The sequence below is a fragment of the Corvus cornix genome, chromosome 5, assembly GCF_000738735.6.
Source record: "Corvus cornix cornix isolate S_Up_H32 chromosome 5, ASM73873v5, whole genome shotgun sequence".
NCBI lineage: Eukaryota > Metazoa > Chordata > Aves > Passeriformes > Corvidae > Corvus > Corvus cornix.
The window spans coordinates 58,136,585-58,155,965 of NC_046335.1; the positions used below are offsets into that span (position 1 = coordinate 58,136,585).

The following is a 19,381-nucleotide window of genomic DNA, read 5'->3' on the forward strand; positions in this document are numbered from 1 at the left end:
CGGCGGCCTCGGGGGGTGCCGGGGGCAGCACGGGCGGTCCCCGCGGCCCGCCCGCTTCCAGGCGCGATCCAGCGCCTGCTGCGGGGAAGCGCCGCCCTCCCGGCGGGCCCGGCACCGGCACGGCCCCGGCTCCCCGCGGCCGCAGCGGGAGCGTAGCCGGAGCTCCGGCGGGACCCCGGCCCCGCGCTGGCCGCAGCCGGAGCGGCAGCGCCGGGCTCGGCCCCAGCGCCAATCCCGGAGCGGCTCTTGCCAGCCGCGGCGATCCCGATCCCTGATGCCATCCCCAATCCCACCTCAGTTCTCCGGCCCCGGCAGCCGCACCCGCCCCGCCGAGAGACAAGCGGCTCGGCCCGGGGACCCCCAGCAGACACCGACAGGACCCGGACCCGGAATCCCGGGCCCGGGTCCCGTTCCCACCTCAGCGCCTCGGGCTCGGCGCAGCGCCGGGAGGCAGCCCCCGGTGCCGGGCTCCGCACAGCGCCCCGAACGACGGTCCCGCCGCAGCCCGGGATGAGCAGGATGAGCGTTCACCGCACAAAGCGGAGCGGGCGCGGAGACCCTCCGGCATTTTCACGGCGCGGCGGGGCGGGCGGGGCCGCCACAGTGTTGAAGGGACGGGGTCCGCACAGGTGCGCCGGCCCCAGCGTTCTGCGCGGGCTGCGGGCCGTAGGGGATTTAAGCCTCGGGAATCGGTCGGCCGCCGCCCATTTGCTCCCTCGGCGCTGGGGGGAGAGGCTGTGGCCGGGCCGGGGCTCTATATCTCTCTATATTTCTTTCCTTTATATTTGTCTTTATTTCTTCTCCTAACCCTCTCCGTTCTTCCCCCTCTTGCCTCCTCCCTCCCCCACCCCCTACACCCCCCCCCCTACCCCCCCCCCTCTCCCCCTAGCCCTCCCCTCCCTGCCCCCCCGGCCCGGTCCCCCATCCCCCTCCCTGTCCCCCTACACACCCCAACCCTGCCCTACCCCCCCACCCTCTCTCCCCTTCTCCACCGTTCCTTCCCCCCATCCCGGGTCCCCCCTGCCCCCTCACCCTGCTCCCCTTCCCTCCCAATTCCCCCCACCTGCCCTCAATCCTCCCCTCGGTCTCCCACCTTTCCTCGCCCCTCCACCTCCCCCTGTTCCTTTCCCTCTTTCCCCCTCTGCATCTCGACCCCCCCCACCTGTGCTCCGTCCTCGTCCTCCCCCCCCCTCCTTTCCTGTCCCCCACCCCACCTCTCCCTGCACCACCCGAACCCCCCACCTGCGCTCCTTCTTTGACCCCCTCTGCTCCCTTATTCCCGTCCTCTTGTCCCGTCTTTCCCCGGCAGCCGCGGGGCTCGGAGGCGCCGGAGAATAAAGCCCAGAGGGCCGGAGCCCGGCGCCCCTGCCCTCGCTGGAGTCCCACACGGGCCGGGCCCGCTCGGCGGGTCCCCCGTGCAGTACAAAAACAGCGCCGGGGCTCCGGCTTTCCACACATCACACTGGGGATCCCCTCCTCAGGAGGGTTCCCGAGGGGGGGTGGTGGGTTTCGGCGTGAGGGGGTGTGGTTGGGTAGGGTGGGCCCCCTCCTCAGGAGGGGTCCCGGGGGGGTGGTGGGTTGGGGTGGGTTTGGGGGGGTCCGGGGGGGGGGTCCCGGGGGGGTGGGTGGGGCGGGCCCCCTCCGGAGGAGGGGGTCCCGGGAGGGGGTCAGGGTGGGCCCCCTCCGGAGGAGGGGGTCCGGGGGAGGGGGTGGGGCGGAGGGGGGACTTTCCCCCCTCCAGTCCCCGCCCCCTCTCCCGGACCCCCTCCTCCGGACGGGGCTCGCCCCGGCCCCCTCCCCGGGACCCCCTCCTCCGGACCGGGGCCCCGGGGGGAGGGAGGGGGGCGGGTGGGGTGGGGGGGCCTGGCGGGGGGCTGTTGGTTTGGCCTGTGATCTCTATGTCTGTTCATGCCGCAGAGTGACGTGACCCCCTCTGCTTCCCCCCACCCCCCGCCCCCCCCCTCCCCCCGGGGCCCCGGTCCGGAGGAGGGGGTCCCGGGGAGGGGGCCGGGGAGCCCCGTCCGGAGGAGGGGGTCCGGGAGGGGGCGGGGACTGGAGGGGGGAAGTCCCCCCTCCGCCCCACCCCCCTCCCCCGGACCCCCTCCTCCGGAGGGGCCCCACCTGCCCCCCTCCCGGACCCCCCTCCTCCGGAGGGGGCCCCACCCCACCCCACCCCCCCCCGGACCCCCTCCGGAGGAGGGGGCCCACCCTACCCCAACACACCCCCCCCTTCCCGAACCCACCACCCCCCCGGGACCCCCTCCTGAGGAGGGGATCCCAGTGTGATGTGTGGAAAGCCGGAGCCCCGGCGCTGTTTTTGTACTTGCACGGGGGACCCGCCGAGCGGGCCCGGCCCGTGTGGGGCTCCAGCGAGGGCAGGGGCGCCGGGCTCCGGCCCTCTGGGCTTTATTCTCCGGCGCCCCGAGCCCCGCGGCTGCGGGGGGAAAGAGGGAAGGGGAAGGGAGGATGAGGGGGATAGGGAGAGGAGTCGGGGTGGGTTGGGGGAGAACGAAACGAGGGGGGGAAAGGATGATGGCAGAGGAGAGGTAGAGGGAGAAGAGAGGGGAGTCGGGTTGGGGAGCGGGGGTCGGAGAGGGGAGAAAGGAGGGTCGGGGAGAAAGGAGGGGTACGGGGGTCGGGGATGCGCAGGGGAGCAGGGGAGATGAGAGTGGGGAGGCTGGGGAGAGGGGCGGAGGGGGCTGGGATGAGAGAGACAGGGAGGGTGTGGGGTAGAGAGAAAGGAGACTGGGGGGGGTAGGGAAAGAGGTGATAAGCGGTGGGAAGAAGGAGGAGGAGTAAGGGCAGGAGTAGAAAGAGGGGAGGAAGAGGGGAGCGGGGGCCTCACCCGGGCCACGCCGGGGGAGCCCGGCCCGGCCGCAGCCTCCCCGAGCTCTGAGGGAGCAAATGTGCGGCGGGGGCGATTTCGGGGGCTTAAATCACCTCGGCCCCGCCCCGCGCAGCCGCCCTGGGACCCGCGCACCTGTGCGGACCCCGCCCCGCGCAACCTGAGCCGGGCCCGGCCCCGCCCCTGAAGCCGCCCCCGGCCCCGCCCGGCCCCGCCCGGGACCGCCCCAGAGCCCCGGCCCCGCCCGGCCCCGGGCCCGCCCTGCCCGGCACGGGGGCGGCTCCATCGCTCGGGGCCCCGCCCCTCTCTCCCGGGCCGGACCCGCCCCGCGCACCGGGGCCGCACCGGGCCGCTCCCGGACCGGGGCTCCGGCTCCTGCCGGCGGCCGCTGCGGGTCCCGGGCGGTGCCGCCTCTCCCCCGGCGGGATCGGGGCTGGGATCGGCACCGGGAGGAGCCGCTCCGGGACGGGCGCTGGGGCCGAGCCCGGCGCTGCCGCTCCTGCTCCGGCCGGCTCTCCGCGGGGAGCCGGGGCTCTGCCGGCGCCCGGGCAGCCCCGGGATCCCGAGCCGGGCCCGACGCGCCGGGCCGGGCTCCGCTCCCAGCCCTGAGCCCCTCCCGGAGCCCGCCTTGGGCCCACGACGCGGCCCGGGCTCTGCCGCCAGCCCCGGACGCGGCGCTGAGTCGCTGCTCCCGAGCGCTGCGTGGGGCCGGCGAGCCCGGGCTTCGGGCTGTGCCTGAGGCAGGACTCGGAGCCCAGAGACACAGACTCGCCCTGGCCCAAGAGCCCGCTTGGAGCATTCAAAACACGGCACTTGGGCTTTATCAGGGCCAGCAAAACGCAGCACTTCCGTTTCTCTTTGTGAGCCCGAACACACAGGACTCGCTCTCTTCCTCAAGCCCTGAGAACAGGATTTAGTCACTGTTTCTGAAGTCCCAGCTCTGGCCATACCAGCCTGCTCTCAGGGACTCCACAGTGCAGGATTTAGTCTCTGCTTTTTAAGCTCTGCGCCTGCTTTTGAGCCCCCGAAACGCAGCACTGGGTCTCTTTTTGTGAGCCAAACCGCTCCGATCCCTCGTGTTCGGAGCCCCAGAAGTGCCCGGGGGCCATGGCTGGACCCAGTGGGCACCAGCAGCCGCTCCCTCACCCCCCGTGGGATGGGAAGAGACCAGAGACAAAATTCCAGCTCAGAACAGTTTAATAATGGAAACCAAGATAAATGCAGTCATTTGAGAGTAATGACAACACATAGTAACAGTGAGAGCAAGAACATTGATAACAACAATAATGAACAGGAGAGAAGCCCCTCCACACCCCACCTTTAACATTATGAATCCAAAATTTAACCCAGAGCACCACAACCTCCCAGTGCAGGGGATTTCCATAGTCCTGCTGTGATCCATCTGGGGCCAATTCCCTTGTCACAGCCCATGTCCTGCAGAAAAAAGGGAAAGATTGGGTATTAGGAGGGAATTCTTCCCTGTGGGGGTCATGAAGCCCTGGCACAGAGATTTTGTGGCTGGCCCTATCCCTGGAAGTGTCCAAGGCCAAGTTGGATGGGGCCTGGAGCAGCCTGGTCTAGTGGAAGGTGTCCCTGCCCATGGCAGGGGGTGAAATGAGATGATCCAGAAAGTCCCTTCCCGCATAAATCATTCCAGGATTCCATAATGATTCTATGATCTCTCCCTGCATTTATTTTGCATTGTTTCCTCCCAAATGTAGACAAATTTTTAAAGGAATCATTTAAAATTATTTCAGGAATAAAAAGAAGAGCATCAAACACACAAGAATCACTCCCACATCCATCAAATCATTAATAACTGGGAGCCTATTCCCTCATCTCTGTCCTTGTTTTGCTTTCCTGGAAATCCTCATCATCCCACAGTTTCTTAGGGAGGTATGGGCTTACTGGAAGGTTTGCTCTCTCAGAGAGCCAGGAGGGTTTACAGCACTTGTTTCTCTCCATCTTTAACCAGGTTATCCCCAGAATGGTGGTGTGGGAGAAGTCTGGAATTACTAGAAATGGATCAAGTTCATATTTTTTCCCCACCATTTTCCAACTGTTTTGAAATTCCTGGAGTTACCCTCAAACATGCCCTAGAAAACTACTATGAAAACATCAGAGGAATATCTTGAAAAGAGAAAACCACCTCCAGCAGCAGCCAAAGCAATCCCACTGCTGGTCTCCAGGTGCTCCTGCCAGAGCTCCCAACAGCCATTCCCATTCCTAAACAAGAGCTATGGAAGGCCTTCCTGCTGTCCATGAGGGTGAGGAGGCAGTTCTGGATGTTCTTTGCTGTGGAATCAGACAACAAACAGAGTGTAAATGTCACTGTTTCTGAGTCCCGTGATTCCATGCGTGGATCAGCACCTGTCCCAACTCCATTCCAGAAACCTCCTCCCACTAACCCTCCTCTTTTTGCTCCACATCAGGGATGTGCTGCTGAGTGCCACAGGCACAGGATGCCTCAGCATTCCCTGAGCTCTGAACTTGTGGCCTCAGAGCTCTGAAATGACCCCTCAGCCCCAATTCCAGTTGGGAATGTCTCAAATACCACCCCCTACCCCTCCTTGCTCCCCCTCACAGCCCACCACTGGCACAGCTCACATGGAATGTGACTGACTTACTGGGTCTGGAATTCCTGGCTCAAAAAGCAGGTGTTGGAATATCCTCTCCTGGTAATATCCAGAAGAGACCAGAAGGCTCCCTGGAAGCCACAGGTCAGGGACAGAGTCAGATGAACGAGCCTGAACTGGTTTTCAGGGGATGCATCCCCAGCCTGTGGCTGCAAAAACTCCAGAGTTGTTCCTTCCCCTTGGGACAGCCAGGGAAAACATCCCCAGCATGGATTTCTGACAGGAAAAACCTCACTGCTCCCGGCCACTTGGCTCCTCCCAAACCCAGGCCAGCACTCCAGCAGGCTCTAAGGACAAAACAACAGCAAAGACCATCTCAGGGCACTCACCACATTCCTCACTGGAACTGGGCTGTTCCCACATCTCTGTGATGGCTGGGAGCATCCCCATCTCCTCACTCTTCTGTTCTGGAGAAAGAGACAACACAGCCCTTAAACACCCAGTGTGCAATCCCAGCAGTCCAGGGAAAACCACCTCACTTAGGGAAGAAACGTAATGCCCAGTTTTGGCCAAGACTGGATAAAACGATAAAGCAGGACTGGAAACATTTCCAGGCATGGAGCCTCCCAGCTCTCAGGCTTCTTCCCATGGAAACCCCAATCTTGCCTGGGACTGGGCTTAGGGAGAAAACTCCGCCTGTTCCACCAGCCTGGCATGGAGGGTATTCCATGGACCCCCCAGGAAGGTGCCCCTGACCGTGGCAGCAGTTTGGAACAGGATCTATACGGTTCCTTCCAATCCAGACTATTCCAGGAGTCGAAGGCTACTTAAACTCGATTTGAGCTACTTCTCAGTTCACAACTCCTTCCCAAGCCTCATCCTCTGGGCTGCCTTTCCCACAGCTCGATGGGAAGGGAAGCAGTGGCTCCTCCCCCTAAACACACCCACTGCCAATTGCTGTGCCCTGCCCAAAACCACCGGATGACACGCGGGGTTGGTCCACGGTCTCGTCTGTTTTCCATAACCCAGCACTTCAGGGACTCCAGAGTCAGACAATCAGGATCAGTCCCAGGTTACAGGTACTGGCACAAACCAGCTGCAATTTCAGAGGCTTCCCTACCAGTAGTTGGGAATTCAGTGCTGCCAAGAGCCCTGCAGTGATGATGGATTTATCTGCTCCTATGGATTAATCCCCAACACCCACTGCCAAGTGCTGCTGGAGCATCTCTCCAGGGAAAAAAGCTGTGCCCCGCCCAGAGGGTCTTTAGTGGGGTCCCTGTCAGTTTCCCATGATGGATGGGAAGCTGCTACAGGCTGGATCTCAAAAGAACTTAAGTAATTTACTGAAAGCTTCTAAAACAGGGACTTGTTTCCAAGTCTAAGGCAGCTAAAATCCAAGGGCTCACCAGGATTCCTAATAAAGTGCTGCATAAATGTGTCTATGTACCAGAATCTTCCTTTAACCTGATTTCAGGGAACAGCTGCCTGGGATTTTAGTTTAAATTTACATCAGCCTGAGACAAATCAGACAGAAAAAAATATCCAGAAGCTCAAGGTTGACTAAACATGAAGTAAAACAAAAAAACAGCAGCTCAGTTCCTGCATGGCCCAGACCTGACACTTCAGCTTCTGTGGGAAACAGACAGAAGTGCAGAACAAAGTTCAATCCTACCTTCAAGCAATTCCCAAGGAGCTGAGGACCCTCCAGTGAAATCGTGGCTTGGGACAAGGCTCTCCTGCCTGTGGCATTGATGTGGGTGAGCACTGGTGCTCCAGCTGGGAGTGACAGTTCCTTGGAAGGCAACGTCTCCTACCTGGATCTGTGCCTTCCCCAGCCTTTGGTGGCCGCTGTCTCCATCCTCCCACACCTCCTCATCTTCCTCCTCAGCAGGCCTGGCTTCCTCATCCTGCAGAGCAAGCACAGGGACAGTCACCAGCCTGCTCATCCCAACCCTGGGCAGCAGGGATGGACTGCTGGGACCCCCTGGACAGTCACCCCTCTGCTGGGCACCATCCCTGCTCTGCAGCCCATTCCCGTTCCTGGCCTGGCATCTCCTTTGAATGGGATGTTAAACCACAACCACTTGCTCTGCTGGGTTTTGGGACATCAGAGACTCCCCCAAGGCAGTGGACAAAGCTCCTGTTCCCACAGCCTCTGCCTCCCAAAGCCCTGCTAGGGCCAGGCAGAGCAAAGGAAACCCCTCAGTTCCTGCTGGAAATTTCCTCTTGTGCCTGTAAACCCAGGGAAATCGTGGCTGCCCCATCCTGGAAGTGTTCAAGGCCAGGCTGGTCACAGCTTGGAGCAGCCTGGACTAGTGGAAGGTGTCCCTGGACTGAACCCAGCAGTTCCTGGGTTTTCCTGTGGCTGCGCTTGTATTGCTCTGGCCTGAACATTTTGAACACCGGCGAGTTCCTGCTCAAATATCCAAAATCAGCATTTTCAGTCACATTCCATTTATTCCCCATTCCCATTGTTACTTCTGTGACATTCATTATTGCTGCATCAAGAGAAATGATCAGGAGTGGAAATTTAAGAAATAAAAGACAAAAAAAGGCTTTTGTGGCACATTCTTCTTGAGAAATCAATCCTATTTGGGGGGGGATATAAGTCACCAAACAGGACTCCAATTTCAATGGGAGCAAGAGATAAAAAACACTTGGAGGGCCCATTGGATCTGACACAGCTGGGCAGGTCCAGAGAGAGACCTCAGCAGCTCCCGGCGTCTGAGGAATGAGGGTGGTGCAAGGACCAGCCCAGGATCCGAGCCCACCACGGCTCATCCTGGGAGGCTCTACAGGAGCCAAATCCCAGGTAGGGGCATTCCCCAGGGCATCCTCCTTCAGGGACACGGGAGTGCCCTCCAGATCCCGACATCTCTGCACAGTTAAGGAAAACTCAGAACTCTCCAAAGCTGTGTTATCCCAAACTGTGTTCGCTTCTGAAAACCAGAACATAAGGAAAACACCTGGGGAGCAATGGGAAGGAAAGCTGCTGGAACAGCTCTGATTTCACACATGGTTTATATCATCCATTATACCCCGGCTGGGACTTCCCCTACCTCCACTGCTGACTGCCTCACTTTTACCTCAGAACACTCTTTCCCTGCCCTGCAGATTAACCCAGATTTTACCCCAAAATGTTCATTTTGTCCCCTACAGAATCCGCCCCGGAGCGACGCCCCGTGCCCGTTCCCGCAGCTCCCTCTCCGTCCCCGCCGCCCGCTCGGGCTGTCCCCGCTCCCCGCTCCCCTCCGAGCCCGGAGCAGCCGCCCCGGGTACCCCTCGGCCCGGCCGCGCCGCTCCCCGCGCTCCCCGCTCACCGCCACTGCCGCTCCCGGCACAGCGGCCGCCGTTCCTGCCGGGAGAGGCGCCGGGAGCAGCCCCGGCAGCCGGTCCCGCACGGCCGGTCCCGCACGGCCGGTCCCGCACGGCCGGTCCCGGTCGCTGTCCCGGTCGTTGTCCCGGTCGTGGTCCCGGTCCAGCTCCGTGTCCCGGTGCCGGCGGAGCCTGGGAAGCGCCGAGGGCGCTCGGAGCTGCAGTACCGGGTGTGCCCACAAGGCGGCAGCACGGAGCGCCGGGAGGCCAGCGCGCATGCGCAGCGTTTTGAGGGGTGCCAATAAACCCCGATTTCAATCCCATCCCAGATCCCAGATTTCGGGTGTTACAGCGACAGTAAAACTCCGAACACACAGAGCTGTTTCTGTTTCCTTCACACAGATCATATTGTCTTACCTTTTCAAGCCCTTTGTTGTTTCATTTATATACACAAACGTTTTATTTGTATTTTCAAAACCTACAGATCCATATTCCATTTCTTGCAGCCTAAAATCCTGCCTATAACACAGCAGATACGGGGGTTTATTTTTAAATCAATTTATATATGAATTATTATTATTTCTCAACACATAGAAAATGAGAATCTTTGCAGTTTTAAGTATTTTAGACACAAACCCCTCAAGAATTTTCAGGCATTTTTGGGCTATAATCTCCCTGGTTTTGGGGAACCCCACCTGACACCCCTCATCTCTCACTCCCTCCACAGACATTGGAGTGCCCCAAATGACACCATCACCCCCTGGACTCCTCCATCTCCCTTTTTCCTCTCCCCCAGAGAAGGCACAAAATGAGTCCAAGTGCCCTGGCCAGCAGCTCGGTGCTTCCACAAAACTCTTTCCACATGGACATCCCCCAAAAAAAGAGGGAAAAATCAAGGGAGGGCAGGGCAGCACCCCAAAGGGTTGGAGTCTCCCCAGCTCCTGTTCTACAGTACAGGGAGTGTCCCTGAGGATGGTGCCTCATCTCCCACTCAGGCTCTGCTTTGCCACGTTCCCCCTCCATTCCTGCACTCCGGACAACGCCAGGAGATGTCTCATCCCTTCCCCGCAGTGCTGCTGCAGGGAGATCATGGCACCAATGGCTTGGAAGATGAGTCCAGACCCTGGAATCCCGAGGGTCTGACATCCAACCCCTCTTCTGGAGGGTCCAAAATCTAACACCCCTCACGGCAGCGGGGTCGTCCTCTCTTTTCAGCTAACCGGGAGCCATGGATGGACCAGGCAGTGAGGATCCTACTTTTCGCTTTCCTCATGGCGTTCCTCAAGTCCGCGTTCCTGAGGCTGTAAACAAACGGGTTCAGCATGGGGACAGCGACGGAATACACCAGGGAGATGACCTTGTCCTGCTGCAAGGAGTGGCTGGAGACGGGGCGCAGGTACATGAGGATGGAGCTGCTGTAGTACAGAGTGACGGAGGCCAGGTGGGAGGCGCAGGTGGACAAGGCCTTGCGCCGCCCGGCCGCCGAGCGGATCCGCAGGACGGCGGCGAGGATGGATGAGTAGGACACCAGGATGAAGGCCACGGTGCTCAGCGTGTTGAACCCCACCACGACGGCCACCACGACCTCGCTGGCGCGGGTGTCAGAGCAGGACAGGGCCAGCAGCGGGGGCCCATCACAGAAGAAGTGGTCAATGGCCCGGGAGTGGCAGAACAAGGAGCGGAATATGGAAACCGTGTGGAGGGTGGAGCTGATCACTCCAGCCAGGTAGGCCCCAGCCAACATCCCAATGCAAATCCTCTGGGATGTGAGCACGGAGTAGAGCAGGGGCCTGCAGATGGCCACGTAGCGGTCATAGGCCATGGCGGCCAGCACGTAGCACTCGGTGGTGGCCCAGGTGGCAAAGGAGAAGAGCTGGGTGACGCATCTCGCAAAGGAAATCACCTTCTTCTCTGCCAAAAAATCCCTCAGGCTCTGGGGGATGATGGTAGAGGAGTAGCAGATGTCCAGGAGGGACAAGTGGCTCAGGAAGAAGTACATGGGGGTGTGAAGGTGCGGATCCATACGGATCAATACAATGACTCCCAGATTTCCTAGGAGAGTGACCACGTAGACGGCAAGGAACAGGACAAAAAACATCACCTGCAGGTCTGCCCAGGTGGTGAAGCCCAGGAGAATAAATTCAGATGCAAACGTCTCATTTTCTCCAACCATACTGAACATTTTATATATGCAGTTCAGCTGCTTTCTGCCTTTAGATTGAAAGGTTTCATGCAAATAAATCCATTGATAATGATAAGAATGTCAATTTTGGTCAAACAGTTACAAAGCCTTCAGTCAAGAAAAGGTAAATTCTCCTTGAAAGAGAAAAACCACAAGTTCCTGGCACCAGTATCCCTGTTCAGCCAACGTATTTGGAAGCAGGGGCATATTTAAGGCATTAAGAAGGGAAATATGATATCAAAATAATTCAGAAATAGGTTGCAAGGCTTCCTCCTAGTTCTCCTCAGTCCACTTACACAGGGAATTCCATGATTTTCCTGATAATTGCTGGGAAAATAAAATTATTTCTCATCTTTTGACCATTCCCTACTCGGTCTGAGCACTTGAGGAATAAATACCCGCTCCCCATGTCCCAGGAAGAGATTTTCTAGGTGAAAGCATTGGAAAAAGGGACTTCCCTTAGTATATTTTTTCCTGGCTGTAGAAATAAGAGCCGGAATTTGCCTTACCTCACTTTGCTTTAGATGTGATGCTTAATTTGGAGGTAAAAGATAAATTCATCCTCCATCTCGCTGTTTACCAGGAAGAGATCAGCACCTTGTAAAATCCCACACTGCGACAGAATAAATAAACATGGTTTTTTCTCCTGGATAGTCATGGCTTGATGGAGTTACACCAGAGAGTAAACCAAGAGTAGGCACTGCTGGCTCCTGACAAACGGATCTAAACCTGGAAATCCTTATTATTGCATGAGCCTTGGTTAAAGGCTGAGTTTCACCCCCAGAACCCAACATCTCCATTCAGGTGTTCTGTGGTCTCCTGGAGTTATTAACGAGGATTTAGAGCTGCTTTTCATCACCCGTGGGGAGATGCCCGAGGCAGAGCCAGAGGTGTTAAAAATAAGGAAAACCAAACATTTTTGGGGCTGAATCTGCTGCCATCAGAGAATTTACCTCAATTTCTTGCTTAACTAAAATCCAGCCTCGCTTTTCCTTACTCAACCAACCAACGTTACTTTGTGTGATGGATCGGAGACCTGGAATGGAAATAAATTCAATTAAAACCCATGGATTATATTTTATTCCTGCTGAGAGGCAGGTGGTTGGTGTGGAATAACTAATGGAGTGCTCATCCTTGTCCTCCTGTGGTGAGGATCTCCGTTGTGGCACCCAATTTCCATAAAATCTTTGGGCACAGCAGTAGAAGAGCTTCCAATGAGCTGCCCTAGGATTCACCAAGATCACCCCATCCAACCCGGCCTTAAACACTTCCAGGGATGGGGCAGCCACAGCTTCTCTGGGAACCACCTCACCACCCACCCAGGGAAGGATTTATTCCCAATATTCCATCTAAACCTACCTGAAGGTGGAGTTTTGCTCCTCTTTGCTCCCAGGTCCCGTTGAAGCAGTTTTTATACTTCCAGCTGCTCCCAGCTCCAGCTGGAGACATACACCAGGGCTTCTCCCACGTAACACCTGTGTTTCCAGAGCTTTGCCCTGTGGAGGATTCCCAGAGCCAAAACAAGTCAGGGAATAACATCTTACCCTCCAGGGAGCTGTCAGACCAAGCGAGGGGCAGCCAAGCCCTGAGGGGTCCTGGGATCCTCCGCTGCCAAGTCAAGATATGAAGATTTAAAAATTAGCGGCAGCAGAAGGTATTATTTGAACAACAACAGTTCAAAAATATTGCCTTTAATTGTTTAATACATCCTAAAACTACCCCCAGGGGGAGTTTATGACAATATCTGTGCTATGGAAGGGTTTGGGTCAGAAGGGACCTTATGGATCATCTCATTCCAACCCCTGCCAGGGGCAGGGACACCTTCTGCCAGCCCAGGCTGCTCCAAGCCCTGTCCAGCCTGGCCTTGGACACTGCCAGGGATCCAGGGGCAGCCACAGCTTCGCTGGAAAATCCATTCCAGGGCCTCACCACCCCTTCAGGGAAGAATTTCTTCCTAATACCCCATCTAACCCCACCTGAAGGATTCAGACAACCTGAAGCATCAGCTGGAAATTATCCTGAGACAAAAATAAAGTGCAGTTTAAAGCATCATTTCCAAGTGTTAGAACTTCAAACATCCAGTGTTTTCAACAGGCTCGGGAGCTGATGCTTGGAAAACAAAATATCCAGGTGGGATCAGCCACATGATGCCATTGTTTTATTTATTGCCTATTTCTCAGTTTCCTGAGCAAGAACAAGGCACTTTGCTACACAAGGCTTATGGGAACATCAGGAAAAAAGGAGGGTTTATGTAAAATAAAAAGGAGATGATGCTCCCAGCAATGTCCAACAGATGGTGGTGACATACAGGAAAAGCTGATGGATATTTTTTAACCTTTTTCCTCTTCCAGTTCTCCATTTCATACCTTAAAAGGACTTTTATGGCTCTTTAACATCCCTTGGGATTGACAATGGAGCACCATGGTGCACTAAAGGAGCAAAAATAAGTTGTTTGTGTGAAAACAGGAATTAATTTCATTCAGAAGCAGATGAAACACAACTTTTCACAAGGAAAGGGTTTTTTTGACCAAAAAAAAAAAAAAAAAAAAGCAGGTTGATTTGTCATCCTTGCCAGCACCAAGTTTTCACCCAGAATATGGAGAAATGAGGGAGATGCAATTTCTGTCAGGAGTTACTTCTTGACTAAAAAAGGGAACTTTAAAATAATTATCACTCTCAGTTTTTTTATTTCAGGTTGTTCAGGTTTTTTTTCTTGCCTTGTTTTGTTATTTTCCAGTCCCTTCTCCCCACTGCCAAAGTGCAAATCTCCGGATACAAACTCCCCTGATAATATTCCTGACTTTGTTTTTAACAAACCACCAGGGGCATAAAGTGGAAAACTAATTGTAGCTTTGTTGAAGGCTTTGAAAGGCAGAAACTGGGGGTGGAAAAAGGAAAGGACAAAGGTTACTGTTTCAGTTGAGCCTGGAAATTTATCCTGCTTTCAAATAGGGAGTGATTTATTAATTAATTCATTGACTTGGCTTATGGGCAATATCTCTCTATCTTCAAACTGCATTAAAACTGAAAATTAATTCGTTTAGATGTTGTCCTTCCATCTTTCCTAGGAAGGGCTTTTCATGGCTCCCTGATCCAGCCCAGAAATCATGGAAGTCTGGAATGTCTCATCATTCATCAACTTTATATGGGGGATCCTGAGACCTTTCATAGAATCCTGGAATGGTTTGGGATGGGAGGGACCTTAAGGATCATCCAGTTCCACCCTGCTGCCATGGGCAGGGACACCTTCCCCTAGACCAGGTTGCTCCAAGCCACATATCCATAAATACATATGGATATAAATGTATAACTTGCCATCCTAGGGCCAGAGATCTCCTAGATGTCTTTTCTGATCCAAAATTATATATTAAAATCCAATAGCAAATTTTATATATTTATATATAAGATGGAAAACATTCTTGGGTTAAATGTGTGCACCAACACCCACATGTTACTGGATTTTCTTCTCCCCCACAAACCTCCATGAATCCCACTTCATTCCCAGCTGAAAACAAGGTATGGGTGAGAGCCCTGGCATGAGGGAGGGGGAAAAATAGCCAGACAGAATTCCCTGACCCTGATAACAAAACAAATCAGCATAAAAGGATTAAAGATAAAAATCCAATTCTTACCTCACCAGAGGAGCATCGGGATCAGAGAGTTCCTTGAGGAACCCTTTCCATCAGCAAAACATCCTTTAATAGAAATATTATTTAATGTATTTATATTTATATTTATATTTATATTATATTTTTATATAACTCTACTTCAGGGTCAGTAGGTGGGTTTATTCCTGGTATCCATTGCAAACACCTTAGGGTGTCCTAAGTACCTCTGGATGGATCCCTGGAGCAGCTGGCTGGGATTACAGGAGATGAGGGCTGATCCAAGCCTCCAGGTAATGAATGAACCCAAAAGGCTTCCAGGCTACTCCTGGTTTAGCACCAGGAGGTCTGTACAGGACCTACCCATCAGATCCAGAGTCCATTAAACCTTCTTATTCTGCTCCAGGTATTCCCAGGAATATCTCAGCCACCCACAAAGTAAAGTCTGGATCCACAGATGGGATTTCTCTATCAGCTATCAATAACATTAAGAACGTCCTCTGTTATCTGAGGTGGAATTAGAGGGATCAAGAGACTCCAGGTAGCCTAGAAGAGGCTGTGCCATGTCCAGAGGAGATCCATGCAGGGTCACATAGAATCCTAGAATGGTTTGGGTTGGAAGGGGCCTTAAAGATCATCCAAAAGCTGATGTTTTGGTTGGGTGTAGCTCTATAAACAACAATATTTTAACATCAGTGTTGGAATTTGGTGAGTTTCTGCACCAAAATTTCGCCACCTATTCCCATTACTCCCTGTTTTATTACCAGTCTTCCAGGCACAACTTCAAACACCCCCTCTTTTCTCAAAATAATAAATAAAACCATTAAATCTGGTTATTTCCATGAGAAACTTCTGATACTTAGAAAAGAACAACCAAGAAGGTAAACCAACTTGTAAAAAAAGTTAAATAATTATCAGGTAATTAAGTATAAACCTTTGAACAGTTTATCACTAAATCCTTCCTCTGCCTTTGTGCATGTTCCAAGAAAAATGGCAATTTTTGCTTTCATGGCCATTTCTGCTCCATTTCTTTGGCATTGCCCCAAATCAGACTTATTTTGTCTCTGTCCAGGACTGTATTACCCCAAATCACCACTGACTTCCCCAAAAACCTGTTTTTCCACCTTCCATCCTGCTTTATAAATCAGAACCTAATTTATTCCAAGCCTCCTGATGTTCTCTGAGCCAAGACTCCAAACCACCAGGTGAGCTGGTGATGATGAGGCAGGTCCAAGGTTGACCTAAATGCTATGGGGTTTTATTCCTCAGTTATTTATTTTAATTATGAATCCAGTCTGTCAAACTGTTCTATTATGTATCATTCCCGCTGGATAAAATTCACATTGATAAACTTGTGCTTTACACCTTTATGAGCTCCAGCAGGCTGAAGCATCTGAAAACAAAGTGTTGATGACCAAATCCCTGGTCAGGGTTGGATCTGTGATCAAGGCAAGGTGCAGATTAAAGGAATCCAGAGATGTGCACGTTTGTGAAACTGGAAACCAGGACTTCTCCAGTATAACTCCAGAGGGGAAATAACCTCTTTGGGCTGAGCTTAAATAGAGTTTGTAGGTCAAGGGTGTGGATGGAGCCCCCAGATGGGGTGATTAATGCAAATTAGTTCACTCTGAGACAACTAATCCCTGTCTGAAAGTGCTCAGAGCCACCTGAACATCCGGGCTGCAAGTACTTCAACGTGGATAATCCCATCCTTGAAGGAAAACTGGGCTGTCCCTCCACAGAGGGACATCAGCAGCTCCAGAGCCAGAGGTGCTTTGTGTGACACCTGGGGACCCTCTGACCAGCCTGTCATCGCTGGTGCCGTGTGTCCATGTGACGTGGTGGCTCATCCACAGGATGGATTTGAGATCCCTGAAGCACAATAAGTTTCAGGATTCCATTCTATCCCCTTTTTTTTGCTCTGTTCTTTGTTTATTTGCTCTGCCATGAGGAGCCCTGAGGGTTTTTATCCCAGGAGAGCAGAGGGAACATATTTACAGCCCTGTCACCCACAGGCTCAGCTGTCGGAGTCAGGGAAGGAGCCCATCCCTCTCCACATCAGCCTGGATGTTCTCTGCTGCTTTTGGGATAAACCCTTGGCTCCCACCACTGCAGCGAGGGCACAGGAAGAGATGTAAATCCAAGAGAAAGAAGTTGACTTCCTTCTTCATGTCCTCATATCCTCTTTTTTTGCGGGCTGTGTTGGAAAACAGCCTCCCAAAAGTAGGACTTTTTATAATAAATGGGAGTAATGGCTTGTGCAAATTGGTTTTTATTTTCCTTAGGCAGCTAAAGCAAGATAAATGGATTTATGGAAGTGTTAAGGATGAGTCTTATTTAGTTATAAAGAACTGTCAGCAGAATACAGTTGTTAACAAATCAGCCTTTGGAATTGGATTGTTTTAAAATCCATTCCCATTCCAAGTAAGTTTTATCTTAATTCCCATGGGTTTTGGATGTTTCAGCCTGCTGGAGCTCAGAAAGGTATAAAACATGATTTTATCCCTGTGAACTTTATCCAGTGGGAATGATACAGTTTGATGGACTGGATTAATAATTAAAAGCCAAGGAAAAATGTTTTTAATGTGGTGTAATCTGGGATTTCACTGGCACTGGGACTTTCTCCCACTCCAGGTTTATGTTATCTCCAATGAGATTCCTCCGAGCTGTCGTCGGAAACAAATTTCTTTCAAACCATAAGGGTATAACTATCTGATTCTTTTCTTCATTCTGAATTAATATGTGCCAGAGTAAATCCATCATTTTACACATCCAGGCATGGAAAAACAAACTTGCCATTCGTGTTACTTCAAGCTCCGTGTACTTTCCCAAGCACCTCAGCTGATAAGTAAAAAACTATAGAATTCATGTTTGGAAAAGACATGGAAAATAGCAAAGTATGGCAATTTAAATGGTGATTGGTTGGAGTTAAACATGGCCCAAAAGCTAAACTCTGGGTTTTACCATTTTGATGTATTTCTTCCCTTTGCCTCAGCAGGTAGCACCCGGCCATGGGAGGAAACCACACGCAGCCCAAATTCATCCTCCTGGGAATTACAGACACTCCGTGGGCACAGGCCCCTCTTTTTGGGCTCTTCCTGTTGATTTACATCATCACTTTGGTGGGGAACGTGGGGTTGATGGTCTTGGTTTGGGTGGCTCCCAGCCTCCACACCCCCATGTACTTCTTCCTCGCCCATTTTTCCCTGGCCGACGTCTGCTATTCCACCATCATCTCCCCCAAAATGCTCACAGACCTGTTATTTGGGAATAAAACCATTTCCTGGGCCAGCTGCGTGACACAATTCCACCTCTTTGCTCTCTTCGCCACGGCCGAGTGTCACCTCCTGGCCACCATGGCCTACGACCGGCACGTGGCCATCTGCCACCCCCTGCTTTACGTCACAGTCGTGTCCCCTCGGGCCTGCTGGCAGCTGGTGGCCTGGTCCTACCTCGTGGCCTCCCTCAGTGCCCTCATCTACACCAGCTGCACATTTGGGGGCTCCTTCTGTGGGCCCCGCCAGGTCGACCACTTCTTCTGCGATGCCAGCCCTGTGCTGAGGCTGGTGTGCTCCGACACCCGCGGCAGCGAGGCCGCCATCTTCGCCCTGGCCACCGCCAACGGGCTGGGCACCAGCCTGGTCATCCTGCTCTGCTACGGCCGCATCTTCCACACCATCCTGGGCATGCGCTTGGCACCCAGCAGGGCCAGAGCCTTCCACACCTGCGCCTCCCACTTGGTGTCTGTGTCCGTGTTCTATGGGGCTCTGTTCTTCATGTACCTGCAGCCGGCGTCCCGGCATGGCAGCCGGGACAAGGTGGCCTCTGTCTTCTACACTGTGGTCAGCCCCATGCTCAACCCTTTCATCTACAGCCTGAGGAACAAGGAGGTGAAGGCAGCGCTGGGGAAGTGCAGGAGGAGGATGTTAAACCACTGCCGGCATCAGAGAGGTGCAACTCATGGCATCAGGGAGTCCTGGAATGCTTTGGGTTGGAAGGGACATTGAAGATCATCATCTGGTCCTACACACCATGGCCAGGGACACCTTCCACTAGACCAGGCTGCTCGAAACCCCATCCAACCTGGCCTGGAACTTTTCCAGGGATGGGGCAGCCACAGCTTCTCTGGGAAACCTGTGCCAGGGCCTCACCACCCTCACAGGGAAGAATTTCTTCCCAGAATCCCATCTAAACCTAGTCTCAGCTTAAAGCCATTCCATGTTGTCCTGCCACTCCATGCCCTTGTGGAAGCAAACCATTCCTCTAAAGTAAGAGATGATCCATAAAAATAATCAGATTTTTCCCTGATCCTAACAATTTTATATAGATTCTTCCACAATTCCTCACAAAACTCAATTACAATATTTATCCTAGAGAAATAGACCTCACAGTCACATATTCCTTGGGAGGAAACCAGGAGTGGGAGCTTCAAACTTGAATTCCCTTTGCAGCCACCAGCCTGTCGAAAGAAATCACTCAGAATTATTCCAGGCTATTATTCCAATTAAACCTCTCTTTCTCTCAGGAAGAACAAATCACAGTTTTATTGGTTTATAACTTATTTTGCACTGAGAAATATGTATTTTTCTTGCAAGATTATTGTCCTTATCCCTAAACTCCAATAAAATTCCTCATTACTACCTGTGAGTTATTTATTAGAGTTGAGCTTCTGGGGTGGGAGGGAGCATTTGGGAAGAGGAAGATTCTTTTTTAATTTGATTGGTAAAAAAATAAGATAAAAGGCTTAAAAAGTGCATTTTTGCCAGAGTTAGAAAGATAAAAAACTGATGCAAGTCAGGATCTCAAGATACACCTTGGAATATCAAGGGGAATGCAAGCGTCCAAGTGCCAAAACACA

At 53.5% G+C, this 19,381-nt stretch overlaps 2 protein-coding genes across 3 annotated transcripts; one reads left to right on the forward strand and one right to left on the reverse strand.

The window, feature by feature from the left end:
- Positions 1 to 4,386: 4,386 nt before the first annotated feature.
- LOC104697636 (olfactory receptor 5A2-like) lies at positions 4,387 to 10,909 on the reverse strand. 2 transcript variants are annotated; one of them, XM_039552209.1, is made up of 2 exons: positions 10,010 to 10,909; positions 4,387 to 4,906 (listed from the first exon to the last, which is right to left on the reverse strand). In XM_039552209.1, exons 1-2 carry the CDS (start codon positions 10,907 to 10,909, stop codon positions 4,673 to 4,675), a joined length of 1,134 nt encoding a protein of 377 aa, XP_039408143.1. In that variant the 3' UTR covers positions 4,387 to 4,672. The 2 variants fall into 2 exon arrangements, with proteins under 2 accessions (XP_039408143.1, XP_020439060.2); XM_020583471.2 differs by lacking the exon at positions 4,387 to 4,906 and adding an exon at positions 6,294 to 6,646 and having other exon boundaries at positions 10,001 to 10,909.
- A 6,625-nt stretch (positions 10,910 to 17,534) lies between these two features.
- Positions 17,535 to 18,530, forward strand: LOC104697637 (olfactory receptor 8U9-like). The gene has a single exon (XM_010412596.3). The coding sequence runs from the start codon at positions 17,535 to 17,537 to the stop codon at positions 18,528 to 18,530; it is 996 nt and encodes a 331-aa protein (XP_010410898.1).
- Positions 18,531 to 19,381: the final 851 nt, after the last annotated feature.